The 21,891-nt window shown below is 38.3% G+C and overlaps 1 protein-coding gene across 4 annotated transcripts in view; it reads right to left on the reverse strand.

The window, feature by feature from the left end:
* SBF2 (SET binding factor 2) overlaps positions 1-21,891 on the reverse strand; it is a 344,966-nt gene that overhangs the window by 200,122 nt on the left and 122,953 nt on the right. For all 4 annotated transcript variants that reach the window (XM_075567087.1, XM_075567085.1, XM_075567084.1 and 1 more), the window contains exons 4-5: positions 4,899-5,021; positions 3,236-3,346 (exon numbers count right to left, since the gene is read on the reverse strand). In XM_075567087.1, the coding sequence (XP_075423202.1) occupies positions 3,236-3,346; positions 4,899-5,021 (234 nt within the window). The remainder of the gene's footprint in view (positions 1-3,235; positions 3,347-4,898; positions 5,022-21,891) is intronic.

Raw genomic sequence — 21,891 nt, forward strand, 5'->3', positions numbered from 1 at the left:
CTACGCTCAAAGAATTTCTCAAAGAAATGAATAATGCAATGCAGTCTATACAGTATTCTGATGGGGTGAAACATCCAGGTTGTGCTTAAATATTGATTTTAGTTTTTATTAGTTTGACCCTTTCTGAATCAGTAGGGTAGTTCCAGGGAGGGGAACCCCTTGATGAGTGTAAGCATTAACAGGTGTAACCACAGAAATAGCTGAACATTATATATGTATTTTTGGGGGCTTATAAAGGATATTGCTTTTCAAGACAGTTTGTAGGTGGAACTCCAATTGGCCTGGTCTACGGGCCCTGATGAACACTTCAGCATGGGGTTACCTAGTCTCTCTTGCAAGAACAAAGATAACAATATTCACTTCGGAGCACGAAGACAGACTACCAGCTCGTGTCCTCTGAGACTCGGCGCCACTCCGGGTCCCGGGTACCTTTGGGGTTTTGGAGCCTGTAGGCTTTGTGGTAGGACAATCCCCAGGAAGGTGCTCACCCGCCCCTCAAGGCTCACCAGGATCTTACATGGGCAGCCCCATCTATATCGGACCTCCTTTTTCCAAAGGATCTCAGTCACTGGCCTCAAAGTCCTTCTCAGGGCCAGCGATGTAGGATCTATGTCCTGGAAAAGTTATGGGTCCGGTCGTCATGGGTTGCACGCAGGAGGGCCCTCCTGTGTTTTATAAAAATGCAGTCTAAGGACTCGCTTGATGGAGGTTTGGGGCAGAGAGCCCTATGGCAGAAATCCATAAATTGTTGTTCTGGGGGGATCTCTGGGAGAAGGGTCCGGAAACCAGCACTCCGGGTGCTGTGACTGTCCATATTACTGATTCGAAGGTTGTTTCTCCTCACCCGATTGTCCGCATCTTCTTGTCTAAAGGCCATTTCTGTGATTTTGGGATTGGAGAGGGATGAGAGATTTGACCTATGTATTTAGGGGCCATCGGGGCGTGTTCCACTGGTCCAGATCATGCTTTTTGGATCGATCCTAGATGTATATATTACTGCCGCTCAGCCCGTCTAAATCCGGAGCCTGCGTCTCAAACATCCATTCCATTTGAAGCCGCGCATGCATCTCCTTGTATTTTTTTTTTTTGCTATACAGACTATGGGCAGCAAGAAAGAAAAATGCAGTGCACTACAAACATGTAATACAGCAACAACCACTAGCATAAAGTGGAAATGTAGTGCATTAATAGAGGTTTTAGAGTTTTCGTTTACAGCATGTAAATCTGGGAATCACAAACACAGTTTAAGGGATTAAAAAAGAGGTTAGCACAAGCACAATGTACACCAAAGCTGACCATCTACATGAGACGCAAGATCAGAGAGATCCACCAGAGAAACGGAGAGGTCTCTTGACTAAGCTACAGTATGAAACTGTTACACAATGAAATAAATTGTTTACTTTCAGGGGTAAACTCCAAGTCTCATTTCAGCTCTGGTACGAGTATAAATAAAAAAAACTCAGCAGCACACTGCCAACAAAGTAGCCAAGCAGGGGACAGCCAGAATGATAAAAACAAATATTGTTTATTGAACCATGATTAAAAAGGATAACTCTCCAACGCGTTTTACGACTCATGGGAGCTTTCTCAAGGAGTAGAGAAACTCAACGGAAATGTCCTAAGGTTAGTAATAGTGTCATTAAAAAGAATAACTTTGACAGTTAATCAAGGATAACATGTAACGATGCTTAAGGACATAACGTAATAAAAAGCTTACAATATACACCAACAGATTTTTACAAAAAAATGTATATCCCTCCCACGACTCAGTTCAAGTTAACAGAGCATATAGTATCTGACAGAGGTGCAGAAATATAAGCAATACACTCTCACTTATTTCAGACTTGGAAATATTCCACGTGCTTGGTTGACATTGAACTGCATTTTTGCCACCAGAAAATGCAATGCTTCTCGGATGAAGTCTCCGCAGGTAACACATGGCACCAGGACAGGCCCGACAGACGTGGACAGGGCTCCCGCGGAGCTGCAGCATGTGTGACCAGGAAAGGTGGGTTGAGAGGCCTCGGAGAAGAGGACCCGAGTCAAAGCAATGTATGAGGGGCCCGTTCCGGGGGGAGGATGCAGGGCCTTGGTCTCTAATTAAATGGATATGGTGTTACTCTCTCACGGTCTACAGCAAATTGAATTGCAAATGCATTGGGGAGTTTATGTCCCATTTAATACAAGTTCAATAAACTTTATTTAAAAAAAAAAAAGTATCTCTCTATCCCATGCTTAACTATACTACTTGCTGATAGTATACCCTGTTGTGTTCCTTTTCTTTACGCTCAGATACTGTACTGTGTTTCGATCGGCACAACTTGCAAATCAAGCTGGCGTCTACACACCAAGGCATGGAACACTGAAGATCTCAAGTCTCTCTCGGGGAGAACCATGCGATTACTTACCTCTATAGGACGTGGGTAGGTCTTCTTTCTTGATTAATTACCCTTAACATTATGATTACCTATACATATTTTACGTCTTTTTGAGTGTTCATCCTATGAGCCTCTTCAGAAGCAAATAATACAAACTGCTCATTTTCTTAAACCACTTAAATCTGGCAAGCATTGTATCATCCTTAGTCTGTGCTGTGAACACGAGTAATGTGAAGAACAAATGCAGATCAAGATCCCATTACTTTTACAAATATTATTTTCACTTTTTAATTGATTAGCTTTTCAATAATCTGACAAGCTACATCTCACACAAAACTCTACAGCAGTATGCATATTTGTAATGGGACCTCTGTGAGGATGATTCCCTTGTAAAGCGGATTATGCATTTGCCCTAAAAGTTGTGGGTCATGGTAAAATCCTACAATGTTGCAAGCTGCTGTTTCCTGGGTCTTGATTTATTCTGTGATGCACAATTTAACACGTGAAGGATATCGGAGAAGTAAAGTTAAGATATGCAGCCATACACACACACAAACACAGGACACACGGAAAACTAGGCAGGAACAAAATTATAATGCGCAGAAGAAAAAAAACGTTTAAAATGTGCTATAAACAATTCGATTTGTTACTGTGTCCAGAGAGAGCAAATCCAATGAGAAAATTAACCATTTGACCTTAGCATGGAATGGAATTTGAGATGGAATCTTCAAAAGGCAGGCCACAGGGACAAACGTTCGACTGAAGCATGAGCCTTTATAATGTAAACATTCAAAGGATTTTTGAAGGTTTCGCTATAAATTAAGTTAGCTGAGAAAATACAGTTCCTTGCCATTTACCTGCGAGCCCCCAGAGGCTGGGACAATGCATGTTAAGAGGTTTGCGATGAGATTTTCCAGCGACACATTCAGACTGTCGACATAAACAGTGTAGATCAACCCAAGGCACGCCTGGTAAAAAGGGAACAGAAATGTAAGTATTTTCCCTTGTACGATCAGTGAAAAGTTTTATAGGGCCAAATCGCTTAAACCAGTAATTAATGCTATTGTGATGAATAAATTAAATACAATAAGCCAAGGGTGCTCAACTCCAGTTCTCAAACACCCCCAGCAGGCCAGGATTTCAGAACATCCCTGATTCAGCACAGGTGGCTCAGTCTCTGCTTCAGCTCAGGTGGTTCAGACAGAGGCTCAGATTAAGCCACCTGTGCTAAAACTGGGATATCATGAAAACCTGGCCTGATGGAGGGATATGACAAGTAGAGTTGAGCATCCCTGCCATAAGCTATGCGGACAGGACTCGCACTGTCGAACTAGGCTGCTTTGAGCTCCAGGAACCCCTAGTTTCCTTCGATATATGATTTTTTTTCCCCCAGGAGATAAAATATGACTACTAGGTCAGCCTTACTGTGGTGAACTAGTAAGCAACCCCATTATCATCAGAACGTGACCCTCCAACCTTTATTGGTTGGCCAAGCAGTCACCTTGTATTAGTTTTAATTGATTAAAAAAAAAAAAAAAAACATTCGTACCAGGGGATAAAAAAAAATAAAGTTTATTGTACACTGTACAGAGAATAGCGATACTGTATATTGGATGGACCTTAATTAAAGATTACACTTTTAAGCCTCAAAGAAACTATTTCCCCCCCAGATATCTTTTTTTTAGCCACAATAACTTATTGCGGTAACCTTCCCAAGATACCGCCATTTTTCAATTGCTGAGCACCAATTTCCTTAGAAGTAAATGTTTTGTTGTTTTAACTACCCAACAATTCAATGTGTAATCAGTTCGAAGAACTTGTAGCACTGTACGATTTAAACAAATATATATATATATTTTATTATAGGTTTGAAGTAGGGTGTCACCGGAGCTGAACAGTGTTACATTTCAGCTCTGGGACCCCCTGCTTCCAGAGATACTTACCTCCGGAGCGGTGTAGGTATCTCTTGGGAGTTTAAATGTCCAGGTCACGTGGGACAATAGGAAGCCACAAGGGATGACGTCACGGCTTCCTATTGGCCCCCGGGACATTTAAATGCCGCCATTTTGTTAGGCACACAGTTCCCTGGCTGCAGATACTGGCACCCCCTACGTAAGTATCTCTGGGAGTAGGGGGGAAGTAGGGGGTCCCCGGAGCTGAAATTAACATGGTTCAGCTGTGTATAAAAAAAAAAAAATCGCGCAGTGCTAAATGTTCTGCTGCTTTAAAGTACTTTTATTATGTTTAATGTCAATTTTTTATGTTTTATGTTTTATGTTTAATACATGCTTTATTATGTATTATGTCACTTAAATTATGTTTCCACTAATTTAAGTGACATGCCCAAAGTCATGAAGAACGGACACTGGGATCGATTAATGAATATAGTGGACTCAATACTGCTTCAACAAGATCAAACAAAAACAGAAGTCTCATTTATTTATGTTCTTTCCAACCCTCATACAAATATCCCAGATTTCCTTCATGACAAAGCAAACGTAAATGTGTATAATACTTTACCCTGAAAATGTCCACATAATCTAATCTGGACACCAACACTAAGCTTTTCGGAGCAAATATTTCAGCCGGTTGAATTAAACCAGAGTCTTCCTCTTCCCCTTCACTGTTAGCACGTCGTGTTCCCTAAAGAAGAACAAAATTTTGATTAAACACATTCATTTTTCACCCAGTGGAGAACCACCAATCGTGCAGAAACAGAGGGCATTTGGTTAAATGTTCTGGTTTGCGATTACCACTGTAAACTGATGCACTAAAAACGTGTACCATTTGAAATGAGTATGTAACCGACAGACGTTTGCAAGCATGGCTTCCTACTCCTTATGATGTACAGTATGTGAAGTGAGCTGCAGGTCTCACGTTTCTTATTCAAGTCACTTTCCAGTCTTTGTTTGCCCACGGAGAACACCAGTAACTGCATGGGGGGAACCGGAAGATCACCGAGATAAAAATAGTGTGTTTTAGCTCAGGGGTACCCCACGGTTCAAATTCTGTAAAAAATCTATACATAAACGAAGATAGGTCAAATTGGTGCGATGGCTGCTGTAAAAACACACAAACGGTTTAGATTTTTTTGTTTTACTTTCTTACAACAGTTCCCCACAATATACATGTGCAGCTAAGCATGGCCAAGTAAGCCAAGGTCCAATTGTGAGGCACCATGAAGCTGGATGCAGGTGTCCAACTACAATCGTCATAGTTTTTAAAATAAAGGGACTATCACTATAACATTTTCAGGGCATCTAAAATTAGTTTATCATCATGCTATTCGAAAAACACACAAAAACAAACTAAAAAAAAAAAAAAAAAAAAAATAAAAAACACTACAGCTCATAATCTATAGAAGTTTATATAATTAGCCCATTTATAATCAATGTCACACAGAGATAACCAGATCTGTTACAACATCGGTAGAACATATTCCCGCTATTACGGTCATTTGTGCATATTGTACAGAGATGATAAAGTAACCCCATGCAGCTTAAGCAAATGGTATTCTATGAAGATTTATTGTAACTTAAGAACTAAGAATTTCTCAGTTGAATAGCACCAACGATTTATATCTGTCTGTATCGAGACCATAACTAAAAGCTTCATTATCAGTTGTAGAATTTCTTTCTCCTGGTAAAGGGGAGCGCTGGTTGCTCACATGGAATGGTATATGTGAAAAGAGAAAAAAATGCAATAGTATAGCCAATTAAAATAAAAAGGCCCTATCCGTAATATAGCAATGGTTTCACTCACAAACTAGACGAATATAAAGCGTGAATCAGAGATTCTTCTCTCTCTGATAGGAGCCCTTTAAGAATCCTCACACATGGAGTTGTAGGTGGGTCAATGTTCCTTAATCCCTCAGATGATGATCCCCCGAAAATAGAAGGTAGAGAGAATCCCAATAGTATGATATTGCCACAATAGCAGATTGTATTGAAAGTATATGTTATATCACTCATATTTGAAAAGAGTAAAAGTACAGTGGAGAGAACCACCTGGGTGATGTCTCTCGTGTATCGGGTCACAGCGCCGCTTCACTTCCTCATGCGTCACTACCGGTGACGTCTCAACCTCTGGCGGAAGTGTCCTCTATGGTTACTGCGGTGCCCTCAGTCCCCAGCTCTACACGTCTTGCGTCTCACTCTCCCTGGTCCTCCCACAGCTTCTCTGATCCGATCAGGGAGAGTGAGACGCAAGACTAGTAGAGCTGGGAACTGAGGGCACCGCAGTAACCATAGAGGACACTTCCGCCAGAGGTTGAGACGTCACCGGTAGTGACGCATGAGGAAGTGAAGCGGCGCTGTGACCCGATACACGAGAGACATCACCCAGTTGGTTCTCTCCACTGTACTTTTACTCTTTTCAAATGTGAGTGATATAACATATACTTTCAATACAATCTGCTATTGTGGCAATATCATACTATTGGGATTCTCTTTACCTTTTATTTTCAGGGGATTATCATCTGAGGGATTAAGGAACATTGACCCACCTACAACTCCATGTGTGAGGATTCTTAAAGGGCTTTATATTCGTCTAGTTTGTGAGTGAAACCATTGCTATATTACGGATAGGGCCTTTTTATTTTAATTGGCTATACTATTGCATTTTTTTCTCTTTTCACATATACCATTCCATGTGAGCAACCAGCGCTCCCCTTTACCAGGAGAAAGAAATTCTACAACCATTGGACCTTCGAACAATTCAATCTAAGGGTGTTGAGCAGCTTTTTCATTATTATTGTATTATTGGGTTTAGGTTATTTATTTCATCACTTATATATAGATTATTTATTATTTCACTATTAATAGGTGTTTATAATATATATTTTTTATTGTTAGTTATATGCACATTAGGTCACATTAATCCACCATTGATAGGTGTTTATTATTAAGTGTGTGCACATTTTTCACATTATTATAAAGAAGCGCCCGGTTACCCCCCCCCCCCCCCCCACCCTTTTTCTTTTTTCTTATCAGTTGTATGCCATCTTCTCCTGCATCTAGAGTTCCTGCCTTTTGATCTCTATGGTTCAGGTTTGTTAACTGACTGCCCTTTTCACCATTCACAGTGTTAGAATAATTCATATTGCACTCTCCTTAGGATTTCTTAGTTGTCACATGTGTTTATTAGTAGCTGCTATGAATGCTATACCTTGGCAGTGAAGGAAATTTAAAGAACAGTGTCCGATTATTAGATCTCAAAAGCAGAATTTTAGACAACGTTTTGTCTATTTCACTGAAAGTAACCCCAGCTTTTAAATAACTATGATCACTTATTCAGTCACAACACAGTCACTTGCCCATTTTGATAAAACTTTTAGCACAGAAAGATAGAATTTGCAGATAATTCAGAACCACTTGGCCCACCATGCCTGCTCATTTTCCTATCTGATATAAAACCACAGACCCGATTTGATCCTGGGCTGTCTTTCATATGTAGAATAGCCTTCGGTCTATCCCAATCATGGTTGAATCCCCTCAATGTGTTGGCCCCCACCACCAATCAGTATTGTCTTTCTATTAAGATTGCAGCCCTAATGAGACAAATGGGTTTTCATCTTCCCTAACAAGGAAAAGACGGCTCCAAAGCACACTGAATAAGGGCTTTTGGAACTGCACTTGTATGAGAAAAATCAACTACAGTAACTCTTCTCCCCCTCCCCCCCCCCCCCAGTAAAATAGAACCAAGAAATTAAAACCGTCTTCACCCAATTATGCAGATCAGCTCAAGGAATTCTTGTTAAGTAGAGCTTACTAATGGTTCGGACACGATCAGATTATACCATCTGGAATATATATTTATTTGAAAAACAGTTAACACCAATCTGTTAGTAAAGTAGCCCAAAATAGAAATGGTGAACTTCAATGGAGCACGATGAGTATAAAATCCCCCATCTGCAGTACAGTACTTTCTTAATTCTACTTGTGCATTTTTTCTCTAAAATAGTGTTACGTATGGCTGGAATGTCACATTTCTCTTCAATATGTATGTATTATCCAATGGGTACGTATACAGTTGACATACTAGAAAAACATTTTTTTTTACTAAAAAGATCTGGTATTTTTCGTCTAACTGTTACAAATTACTGTAATTATGTTAATTGCTCCATTCCAAACAATGGACATACTATGAATACATCACAGCATGAAGAACCTTAGGGGTATGTAGATCTCTTGATAACTCGAACCGAATAGATGCATTCACTTGTAAAAAGAACCAGAAGATTACACTAATCTCTAAACATGCTAAAAGTTTCCAAAGGAGACGCCGGACACGCAATGTTTCACTTTCCTACTAAGAGGCAACATGTTGTATTCATTAATAAACATTCTGCTTTTAAGATTACTTAAGAGCAGAATGGAATTATGGTCGCATAGTTTAACTTGGTGGCTTTCAACCTTTGCTTTGCAGAAACCAACATAAACACATTACAAGAACCATATCCAAATACTTCAGCACCAAGTCAAGTTCATTAAAAACAATTACTCTTTTATTTGTTCAAAACACATTACCATTAACTTTTATAAGCAACATTCCATACTTCACAATTGCTGGGAGATCCAAAAAAGCGTTTCTCCCAGAAGGCTTTCTGAAGGGTGGTTCAGACATTAGCTATCCCACTAATTTCTCATAGAGCTATACATAGATATCACATGACTTATGCCATCCAATAAATGTCAAATGTAGATTAAAAAAATATATCATAGCTTGCACTTACCCTTTTGTTCACAGATGCTCTGGTCTAGTACCCTCACCATTGGGCACAAAAATCCAAGTGAACATGTTATAGACCAGCGCTCTGTTATAGCAAATATTTGTTCAAGAAACAGCAAGCTACAATAGCATTTCGGGCTCTCTATACCAGGTGAAGTCTGAGGAAAGGGTAGACACACCCCAAAACGCTTGCGTAGCTTGATTTTTCTTGTAATAATTATGTGTCCTCATAGGGTTTGATTTGCAAATATTGCTTATCGAATGTTATTTTGATCCCTTTTTGTGAAATTGATTATTTTAAAGATTACACATTTTTTTTCTTTACAAATCAAGAGTTGGTTATATTTGGTATAACAGAATGCTGGTCCATAACATTGTTTCATGTCATAAATATCAAGCTATTTAACTGCTAGAGGATGTGGTTGATAATTAAAGAAGAACTTGAAAATGTATATCTCTTTGTTTAAGCCACTCGGTTCTAAAGTTTACAAAGTTACTGCCAAAAAAGCTAGGAGAAAAAGGAGAGAGATACAGAATCCCTGGTGAGACTATCATTGAGGACAAAGAACAGCAAAGGAGGTAATAAACTTGTCACAAGACCTCATTACAGAAGATGAAAGAAGAGTTTTATTTTATGGACTCATTTGTACCAACTAGTCCTAGGAGTTACTTTGAATTGTTGGTAGATTTGTTTACATTTACCAAAAACATTGTTTAAACCCTTCACTGCCTTGGGTAATGCATTAGATGTGTCCCACAAATATTAAGGGATACACAAAATGTGTACGACCAATAATAAATTTGTCTGGAGGAGAAATATGCTTAAATAAATGTAATAATACTAATTTTGGCAATAAAACCTTTCCGATATGGGAGAAAATGGTGTCATCATGAGTAGAGTTTCTTTTAGTTAAAACACATCTAAAATTATACTAAAAGATACTATCGTATGTGAGACTTTCTGGTGATTCAACCAAGGATTATATGAAGGTTTTAAAGAAACATTTTGATAAAGGTTTGAAACGAGATAATTTTAAAGCCTGAATAGGATTGTGTGAATATTCCTATTAAACCAACGTACAACATTTTCTGAAAGGTCCACAGTAATTTATAGCTTGTCGATATATGTAGATTACTTTCTTAAACCTTTAGTGTTTAAGTTACCATCGTATATTAGGGATATTATACAATTTTTCAAAGGTTTATCTTGGCATCACGATTTTCCGTGGGTTGCCATTGATGTTGAACCCTTGTAGTCCTCTATTCCACACAACAGAGGAATCGAGGCAGTAGGGTTATTTTTGAAAGAGAAAACTTATTTAGTGAGGTCTCAAAAAAACTTTATTGTTCAATCTTTGCAAATTATGTTGCCCCATTATTATTTTTTTTAATTTAATCCAAATGTTTATCTATAACTATCAGGGTCGGCCAAGGGCAGTACCTTTGCCCCGTTTTATGCTAGTCTATGTTTGGGGATGTGGAAGAGAAATTGCCCCTTTTCTGACGTTAATTCTTTTAGGGAGCAGATATGTAAGTGGACGCGCTTCATAGATGACATTATTATGATTTGGGAAGACTCATTGGATAATTTAAAAAAAATTGAGCAAGGTTGGTGTTAATAATTCTAATCTGTTCTTCACAAACGTCCAACCACATTAGTATTCATTTTTGGGGTATTACTGTATCTTGAATATTGATAACATGGGATGAGTACAGTATACTTTGAACAGGAAACCTATAGCAGGATATTCAGTGTTAAGTACAAAAAGCTTTCATCCCAAACATATTGTTGTGACCCTACCGATTAGAGAGTTCCACTAGACTAAGACATAACTGCTGAGATGTTACAGATTTTACAAAATAAGGGGATGAGATAAAACAGAGATTTTTTGCTAAGGGTGTATCAGGATTTATTTTTAATTTTTTTTTTTAAAGTTTCAGAACTCGCTTTACAAATTAATAGAGACAATTTACTAATCCCCAAAAGTAAACATAAGAAATATGGTAACAAACATTTTAAGTTAGCCTTCATCTCATGTTTTAATGTTTGCTCTAGAGAAGCGGCGCGAATTGTAAGAATTTTTTTTGTTAATTTTACTATGTGATGCCATACTAAGAGAAATAAGACCTAGCAGTTCAAAGTGGGTATAAAGGAGACGAGTATTAAAAATATCTGCGTTAGATCATTTTTGGATAGAAATGCAGACATTGTTTAAAGTTCATCTTTTCTTACCTCAAAATGTTCCAAATGTTGCTTTTGTAAACTGTGCAAATTTGTGAATCAAAGTACTTGTTTTAATAAACGTATCTCAGACAAAGTTTCAATATATATTCATTTGTAAATTGCCAATCCAAACATGTAGTACATTAAGGTGAAAAAATAAGGAGCACAGCGCAGCAAGACTAGTAAAAAAATTAAAATGAATGAAATTTATTTAGGCCAGCGACATAAATAAAAAAAAAAACAGTGAATCCTCAGATGCGTTTCGCACCAAACACAAGCGCTTTGTCAACGATGTACTACATGAAGTCTATTGTAAGTGTGGTATGAAATATATAGGACGTACTATGCAGTGTAGGAATTTATGATCACATATGTGCAATTGATAAAAGGAATGTATCTAACGCCGCTCATGTTTTATAGAAACCCAGTGCTAATTAATAATAAATAATAATAATAGTTTGTTCTTGTATAGCGCTGCTAGTTTTAAGTACTTTTTGCAGACACAGTACCTGCCCCGTAGAGCTTACAATCTATGTTTTTTGGTGCCTGAGGCACAGGGAGATAAAGTGCTTGGCCAAGGTCACAAGGAGCCGAGACCAGGAATTGAACCAGGTTCCCCTGATTCAAACTCAGTGCCAGAGTCAGTATCTATACTCACTAAGCCGCTCCTCTGGTACTAAAACATACCTTTCGTTTACAGCGACTTAATTAGTGAAGTCGGGCCGGAGTGGTGGCAACGAACGCAGGAAACTTCTGCAAAGGGAAGCATTTTGGACAGTAACTTTGGAAACTTTAGAACCGAGTGGCTTCAACATATTTTCAAGTTTCTATTTAATTATCAACCACACTTTTAAAAGTTAATAGTAATGTGATTCAAATAAATAAAAGAAGAATTATTTTCAGTTAACTTGAGTTGGTGTGGAGTAATTAGATTCTAGATATAGATGGAGATCCAGCAGTTTGGTTGATTTCGGGTTAAATCCTTGAGCGCTCTTCACCGTTTTATTATCATTACAATAGCTCTCAAACAGCCAAGTTTCAATATCTGCACCTTTTTTTTTTTTTTTAAGTCGTAAAAGTAGATCTCAAGCTCCCTTATATGGTCAACTATTTTTATAAATTAGAGGGAAAAAGTATTCATTTAATCCTGGATAAGGAAAATTAAAATATGAATAACTGTGCGTGTGTCACATTGGGAGACAAACTTTGCATTGAAAAACACCTAATCTAAGTGTATTGATGGCCTGAACGAGGAAGGAGGGTTGGGGGTGGGGGGGAGAAGGCAGTGGAGAGTGTTTCTGGAGCTTGGACAATTGTGGATAAGTGAATAGTAAGTAAGGTGCCGCCCGCCACCACCCCTTTAATATGTGCATCAATACACAGCACACAATGATAAGTAATTAGCTAAGTTGACGATCGGTCGAAGATTCGGTATGGGGGTTCACTAAATGGCTGTCAGTGCAGCAGAAGAGGACCAAAGATGCTAGGTACAATTGGTGCACTGCTAGAGAGAGGGCAGGGCTCAAAAAGGGGTGTGCCAGAACCTGTTTCAGAAGAGGAAGAGGATGTGACTTTGTAAATGGTTGCTATAGAAATAAAAAAATGATTGTTACATAATAATACATTAAAAATGTAATTTAGAGTTTAAAAAAAAATATGCTACAAGTATTTTCTCATAGTACAGAACTGATTTATTAAAAAAATAAAAAATAAAAATAAAGAAGGATAGAATATTGCTTGGTCTGCAGCTTTAATAGTAATTATTAGGTTCTGTAAAAACAAAGAAGAAACCATGGATGTTATGGAATAAACACAGTAACCATGTGAATCAAAAAAGGATGTGAACATAAAACATTGGAAAAGATAACCTAATACAATAAATGACCGAGGATATAAGAGGCATACTTTTTTTTACTCTTTAAAAGCAGTACTATATAGTACAATTTAAAAATACAGGCGATAACAAAAGAACGATGATACAAACAGACATTGATATTAGGAGACTAGACTTCTTGCTACATGTTGGCACGTTGGTTTGTTGCCAAATTGAAACGGAAACAGTCCAAATTTAGCTTACTAAGTGACCTCAATTGAGAATGGATTTACCAAAAAAAATTGGCAACCAAGAGGAAATTACACCATGTGTCTCTGTCCACCAAAGTTATACAGTTAAACATCATGAGAACAACAATATTCAGCTGCAGGATTTTACTCATGTTTTCATAGCTCTACAAGTAACCAAAATGTGCAAGGATTAATATGGATTATAGGGCTTTAACCCTGGATTCCTGTGTTTGTCGAGATTACAAAGGGTAAGGATTGTTAAATTTTTTCTCTTCTAGAATGACACAAACAGGAAGCTGTTAATTTATTTATAAAAGAAAGAGCTCCCACACAGCCCCCTCCCCCCCATATACACAGTATCGGAATCCTACCCGGGATTATGGTTCTAAACCACCTTCTAACTGGTCATACGAGTGGCTAATAAGAGACAGGAAATAGCCGCTGCTTAAATCAGTGTTTTAGTGAAAGAATGTGGTAGTAAAACACCAAAATATAAGCATATAATAATCTATAAAGCCCATATTTACTACGGCACCCATTCCTTAAATTGGCCATGAACGTTCTTCTGGTTTAGCATGGCTTAGGAGAACACTGATAAGTGACAAGAGGTTGTCACTAAAAGTCCCTAAAGCTTGCACTCATTGTAAACAGTAGAATGTACATAAAGTACCAGTTAAATAACTAGTACCACTAATATCAAATTATAACAGACCAAATGGGAAATAGCCACGTAAACCTAACTATAACACAACTAAAACATATACAATTTTATTACATGCTAAAAACTGACAAAATGCATAAAATGACAACTAATAAACCATAAAAAAAAGAGTCCCCATGTGAACGAAACGGACAGTATACGGTAAACAAAAATGCTAGTATGAACACAAGTGTAAAGCCCTGTCAGAACATGAGGGGCCAGTGTCCATAATATACTAACAATGCTAATTAGCTTCACCACAAAACACTGCAGAGTAGCAGCATATCACATTAATACTTAGTTCCCAAACAGGCTCAAAGTAAAGCTATCCAATAGTAACAATTAATGTGTCACTTATACATAAGTAACCACCATAATAATGGTGTAGAGTGGATGTAAGGGGTTAATTGTACGGCGGAATAAACCAAAAACCCACACAGACAGCAGTAAATAAGACTGCTGTTAGGAACTATATCGCCTCTAATAAGCCTGAAAGCATACAACCTGATGTGAATTGCTGCAGGGACACCATTGAAATGAACGTCCCAAGTAGCTCACAGATCTGCAACATGGATAAAAATCAAAAGCTGCAAGTGTTATCCGTCGCGTTCCCACGTGACCGTCACCGCAGTGACGTCACTAATGCCCAACGACCGTTTCGCGCGATCAACGCGCTTCTTCTCTGGGGAAGGGCAAAATGACATATTGGGAGCAACAAGACTTCAAAGCTTGCAGCTGGAGAAATCGGAGACGCCGGACCAGCAATAATCAGATAAGACTGTATACATTGCTCCCTTGTCTGGCTAATATTGTTTATATGTTTTGGAGTTGGTAACCAGTTTAGTGGGCCACCTGTCATTAGAAAGGGCCACAGTAATGTTTAGTTAATCTCCTGAAAGGAGTAGGTGTTTATTTTATGATTTTATGCTTTGCCTTAAAGGGGCAGTAGCCCCAATGTTTTGGTTGCTGTTTTGTGGAGAATAAAATCACTCAACGTTTGGTTTATCCTAAAAAGTATGTGTGTGGAATCAGTCAGTGCAGCAGAAGAGGACCAAAGATGCTAGGTACAATTGGTGCACTGCTAGAGAGAGGGCAGGGCTCAAAAAGGGGTGTGCCAGAACCTGTTTCAGAAGAGGAAGAGGATGTGACTTTGTAAATGGTTGCTATAGAAATAAAAAAATGATTGTTACATAATAATACATTAAAAATGTAATTTAGAGTTTAAAAAAAAATATGCTACAAGTATTTTCTCATAGTACAGAACTGATTTATTAAAAAAATAAAAAAATAAAATAAAGAAGGATAGAATATTGCTTGGTCTGCAGCTTTAATAGTAATTATTAGGTTCTGTAAAAACAAAGAAGAAACCATGGATGTTATGGAATAAACACAGTAACCATGTGAATCAAAAAAGGATGTGAACATAAAACATTGGAAAAGATAACCTAATACAATAAATGACCGAGGATATAAGAGGCATACTTTTTTTTACTCTTTAAAAGCAGTACTATATAGTACAATTTAAAAATACAGGCGATAACAAAAGAACGATGATACAAACAGACATTGATATTAGGAGACTAGACTTCTTGCTACATGTTGGCACGTTGGTTTGTTGCCAAATTGAAACGGAAACAGTCCAAATTTAGCTTACTAAGTGACCTCAATTGAGAATGGATTTACCAAAAAAAATTGGCAACCAAGAGGAAATTACACCATGTGTCTCTGTCCACCAAAGTTATACAGTTAAACATCATGAGAACAACAATATTCAGCTGCAGGATTTTACTCATGTTTTCATAGCTCTACAAGTAACCAAAATGTGCAAGGATTAATATGGATTATAGGGCTTTAACCCTGGATTCCTGTGTTTGTCGAGATTACAAAGGGTAAGGATTGTTAAATTTTTTCTCTTCTAGAATGACACAAACAGGAAGCTGTTAATTTATTTATAAAAGAAAGAGCTCCCACACAGCCCCCTCCCCCCCATATACACAGTATCGGAATCCTACCCGGGATTATGGTTCTAAACCACCTTCTAACTGGTCATACGAGTGGCTAATAAGAGACAGGAAATAGCCGCTGCTTAAATCAGTGTTTTAGTGAAAGAATGTGGTAGTAAAACACCAAAATATAAGCATATAATAATCTATAAAGCCCATATTTACTACGGCACCCATTCCTTAAATTGGCCATGAACGTTCTTCTGGTTTAGCATGGCTTAGGAGAACACTGATAAGTGACAAGAGGTTGTCACTAAAAGTCCCTAAAGCTTGCACTCATTGTAAACAGTAGAATGTACATAAAGTACCAGTTAAATAACTAGTACCACTAATATCAAATTATAACAGACCAAATGGGAAATAGCCACGTAAACCTAACTATAACACAACTAAAACATATACAATTTTATTACATGCTAAAAACTGACAAAATGCATAAAATGACAACTAATAAACCATAAAAAAAAAGAGTCCCCATGTGAACGAAACGGACAGTATACGGTAAACAAAAATGCTAGTATGAACACAAGTGTAAAGCCCTGTCAGAACATGAGGGGCCAGTGTCCATAATATACTAACAATGCTAATTAGCTTCACCACAAAACACTGCAGAGTAGCAGCATATCACATTAATACTTAGTTCCCAAACAGGCTCAAAGTAAAGCTATCCAATAGTAACAATTAATGTGTCACTTATACATAAGTAACCACCATAATAATGGTGTAGAGTGGATGTAAGGGGTTAATTGTACGGCGGAATAAACAAAAAACCCACACAGACAGCAGTAAATAAGACTGCTGTTAGGAACTATATCGCCTCTAATAAGCCTGAAAGCATACAACCTGATGTGAATTGCTGCAGGGACACCATTGAAATGAACGTCCCAAGTAGCTCACAGATCTGCAACATGGATAAAAATCAAAAGCTGCAAGTGTTATCCGTCGCGTTCCCACGTGACCGTCACCGCAGTGACGTCACTAATGCCCAACGACCGTTTCGCGCGATCAACGCGCTTCTTCTCTGGGGAAGGGCAAAATGACATATTGGGAGCAACAAGACTTCAAAGCTTGCAGCTGGAGAAATCGGAGACGCCGGACCAGCAATAATCAGATAAGACTGTATACATTGCTCTCTTGTCTGGCTAATATTGTTTATATGTTTTGGAGTTGGTAACCAGTTTAGTGGGCCACCTGTCATTAGAAAGGGCCACAGTAATGTTTAGTTAATCTCCTGAAAGGAGTAGGTGTTTATTTTATGATTTTATGCTTTGCCTTAAAGGGGCAGTAGCCCCAATGTTTTGGTTGCTGTTTTGTGGAGAATAAAATCACTCAACGTTTGGTTTATCCTAAAAAGTATGTGTGTGGAATCTGATCTGACCTCGCCTACAGGCCTCTCCGTCACATACCCCAATAATGTGTACTCTGCATCATGGATATGGTAATTAAGTCAGAGATACTGTAAAATCTTTTGAATAACTATACCATTTTCTTGTATTACTGTGACAGGAACCCCCCAACCATACAGTTTAATTTAGTTCACCTATTTATCATTACATTTCAGTGAATGATTTTATATAACATATATAACTTAGTCTACACCAAAATGAATAAGAGATTTCAGCAGTTATTCTTAACCTTGTTAGGTGTCCCAGAAATGAGAATAATCCAAGTATATCCAAAGCGAATCAAGCAGATGTAAGCTGCAATTGCACAAAGAAATGGATACTAAAATGTGTTTAATTATTTCTGTAACCCTCCTTGCCCTGCTGTAAAAGTTTACATCGAGTTTATAATGCTCGCCATACAAGGATATACTTCACATTAGACATATTAACTGGTGGCAAATCATAACATTACTCTTTGCTTCTTCTCTGGGGAGCTCTCACTCCTACACTGGGGAGGTACTTATGCTTGTTTCCCTTAGTATCAGTTAAATTAGCAATCTTCTTCATAGCGTCAATAGTGCCCCATGTTGGGAATACACTCTATTCTCTGGGATCAGTATCCCGTTACTGTGTACTGCATACAGTACCTTGTCCCTGCAAATTGGATTGGGAGTTTGCTACGGACGTCTAGTGAAGATGATCCAATTATGCTCCGGAGCTACTACTCTGAGAACTCCTGCTAAGCATATGCTCGCTCACTCTTTCCGAAAGAGAACAATCTTGGGCTGTTACTACAGGCATTAACTAAATAGGGCACGTTCCTTAACTGAAAGTAATAAACAGGGACAGGACACTTAAGACTTTAATCTATACACACAAACCAAATTACAAGACTAACGGTAACCTCTGTTCATTTAATGTAACCATGTACTGTCACCATTACTCCGTGCCCAGGACATACTTGAAAACAAGAGGCAACGCTCAATGTATTACTTCCTTGTAAAACATTTTATAAATAAAACAAGCTGTGGAAAAGACAGAACAACTCGTAAATAGAAGCGAAAACGGACTGGGCTTACAGAACTCGTTTCATTTTAGCTGTGAATGTTTGAACCGGCTGACACGGTCTTTCAACTATTTTCCTTTTGGTTTGAGTAAATGGTCACATGGAAAAGGGCATCTAAGAGAGAAATTAAATGCTATTTTTGTATTTAAAAATAAATAAATACACATTTGGTAGTACAGCCAAATGAGTTTTGCCTAAACATAAAAATCCCACTCATTTCTACTATAAAACATGTACGGGAGGCTTACGTTTTCTTAAATCAAAGTATCTTAGATAGTGATACATTTTAGCCAGTTTATTTATCAAAAGTATTACCAGGAAATACCAATTACGCCCAGATCACACGTATTTTTGTTTTTGTACCTTGCTAAAAATGCAAATTACACAGTAAGTTTACAAATAACAAATAATTAATGCATTACCCATGCTACAACACAATTAAGCTATATCCCATAAAACCCAGGCAGTTACAGTATAGATTCACAACACTTCCCATGATATTATACCAAAGCTACCTGTACTCTAAACAGAATTGTTATAACATGGGAGGTTAAGTATATTGTGTAATTAGAGAGTCAGCAGAGTAAGGGGATAATGATCTCAAGCATGTGACTTTTACTCTTATGTTGAGCACAATAGAAACCTAAGTCTTCTACAATCTACAGTACCTGTAAGCAGGTCGTAGAACTTCTATACTGTAAGAACAAACAAACTATAACTAGGACAATAACGATGTCTTATGGTACTACACCAACATTGAGGGAAAGAGCACCACTGTTAGCATTTATATCACAGATGTTTAATTTTCAGCTTTCAGGTCTGGTCTGAATCATGGAATGTTTTCATTCTTAATTCAGAGTATTCATCCCAATGGATTAGAACGTTCCAAGGAGAAAGATAAATTGAAGATCTGTTTCCTAGCAGCGCGTGATGTTCCACATCAGAAATACATACTGCCGGCTGCGCTGTTATACAAGCTGTATCCATCTACAATGGTGCTATACTAATGGATGAGAGCATGTGACAAGTAGCTGACAAATGTAGCACTATTATTGGCCAGTACTCATCGCAATATTTATAAAACTAATGTATGATCTCAACAGTTTTGAGTCTCCAGACATTTGGAAGAACTAGTGATATAGAAATGTAAATGTGCTTCTTCAAACACCATACACACTGCAGTTCCGTCTTTCTGACGCACCGTTTCACAAAAGTACACAGCGTGCTAATTTCTCACTGTAGGCCATCATTTTTTCCCCCTTCGCCGCTTATGTACTTTATAGGTTTACGAGGGCAGCTTCTCCATTTAGCTACCATTAATGAACCTTTTTTGCTGCCAGAAGCCTGGCGGTACCAGGGCGCCATGGAACGTCCATCATTTGTGGCCATGTGACTACTTTGTTAGTGATCACATGGCTGTGACCTCCCACCAGCTGGTGTTAATGTACTGTAAGTAGAGGATGTCCCACTTCAATTTCGATCAGGCCGACCAATCCAATGTAGCGTCAGCCCCAACATCCCCTACAAAATAAGCATTTTATGGACGACATACATGGTATGTCTATAGGGCCTCTGGCATACACGTTACATCTATAGGGCATCTGGCATACACGGTCAACGAAAATGTTAATACATGCTTAAAAACCCTCCTGTCAATAGAATTATATCTTAGAATTAATATTAATCTATGAGTAATGGGATCAGATAGCTTGGTGGTTTCCGTCAACAGAGAAACTCTTCATGTTCTGCGCCTTACCGAATATTTTCAAAGTAAGTAAAAGTTCAAGAAAGTAGAGAGTCACACTGCTCAACAGGACTGTGAATTTGATGCAATTGTTGCAAGTGTAACATTGTAACCATTTGTCACAAGTGAGTGGCAAACAAGGGTTGCTAACCATGCAACACAAACACTGCAAATGCAAGATTGGAGAGACACTGGGAAGAGGTCACAGCGACCTCCAATGAGGATAGCACTTAATTGAGCACACCCTGGGCTAGGTATAACAGTGTTTATTATAGATTGATAAAATAAAGATGAACACTGAGACTATAATGAAATCACATACAAGTATAAACATACAATCGTGCTCAGGAAGGGAGAGCAGGCAATGGAATACAAAGCAAAATGCCTGTGCAGAAATGGTTAGAGCGGGGGGTTGAAATCCTGCTCAAAGTAATTCAGAGCAGGATCCCAGTATTAGTCACAGCATCATGAGACCCTACGCATTTCGCTCATGGAGCTTTGTCAGGGGCTACACAACAGGAGACCCATTGCTTCTCTAGAAGGACCCTGCTTAGCCCACATAGCACTGCTCACCACCAGCACCAGATGGGTTAAACTAAGAGATCTGTTCCCATGACGACAGGACGTTACTTATAGGCAGCAATTGGTCTCCTCCTGCTGCACCGCCCCCGACAAAGCTCTGTGAGTGAAATGTGTAGGGCATCATGACGCTGTGATGTCATTCAGAAAGTGTAGGGCAGACAGGCAGGCCGTGTCGGCAAATGATTAAAATTATGATTTAGTTTGATTCAGCAAGTTAGTCTAAGATAGCTTTGGGAGTTCCAGGATTTCGCTTCCTACGCTCCGATATATCTATCTCTACCAGGTTAATTGAATAATGTTCTAAATGCAGAATGGAGATCTCATTTAATTGCTAATGGAGCATTATACTTTCGATTAGGTCTCCACTGCGAGCCTGGTTGGTACTGTTATCTTACACTAACAATCTGAGTTGTCATTTAGTGGTATACTGCAGCTATATGATTACTGTAGCTCTGATCATTTAAAGTCAATTAGATGCCACTTTTGATACTACTAAACACCAGCCACCAGCGCTCTTATCTGGATTGCTGCAGCTAACTTAGCATACCGTTTAGCACCTTATTCATACTAATTAGGGAACTCTGCTCTCAATTACTCTGAGCAGGATTTCAACCACCCTGCTCTAACCATTGCCACAAAGGCATTTTGCCTCTCATCCTATTGCCTGCTCTCCCCTCCTGACTTTTATCCTGAGCACGATTGTACTGTATCTTTACACTTGTATCGTGATTTCATTATATTCTCACTGTGTGTGTGTGTGTGTATATATATATATATATATATATCTTTATTTTATCAATCAATAATAAACGCCAAGTTTTACCTAGCCCAGGGTGTGCTCAATTAAGTGCTATCCTCATTGGAGGTCGCTGTGACCTCTTCCCAGTGTCTCTCCAATCTTGCTGTTGTAAGTAGAAGTTCAGCTCTACAAACCTCTTTGCAGGAGTCAGATCTTTTAAACTTATTTCTATTCAGAAGGTAATTTAAAGTTAGGAATATTCTTATTTGCTATAAGC

This window comes from Ascaphus truei, chromosome 12 (assembly GCF_040206685.1).
Source record: "Ascaphus truei isolate aAscTru1 chromosome 12, aAscTru1.hap1, whole genome shotgun sequence".
NCBI classification, from domain to species: domain Eukaryota; kingdom Metazoa; phylum Chordata; class Amphibia; order Anura; family Ascaphidae; genus Ascaphus; species Ascaphus truei.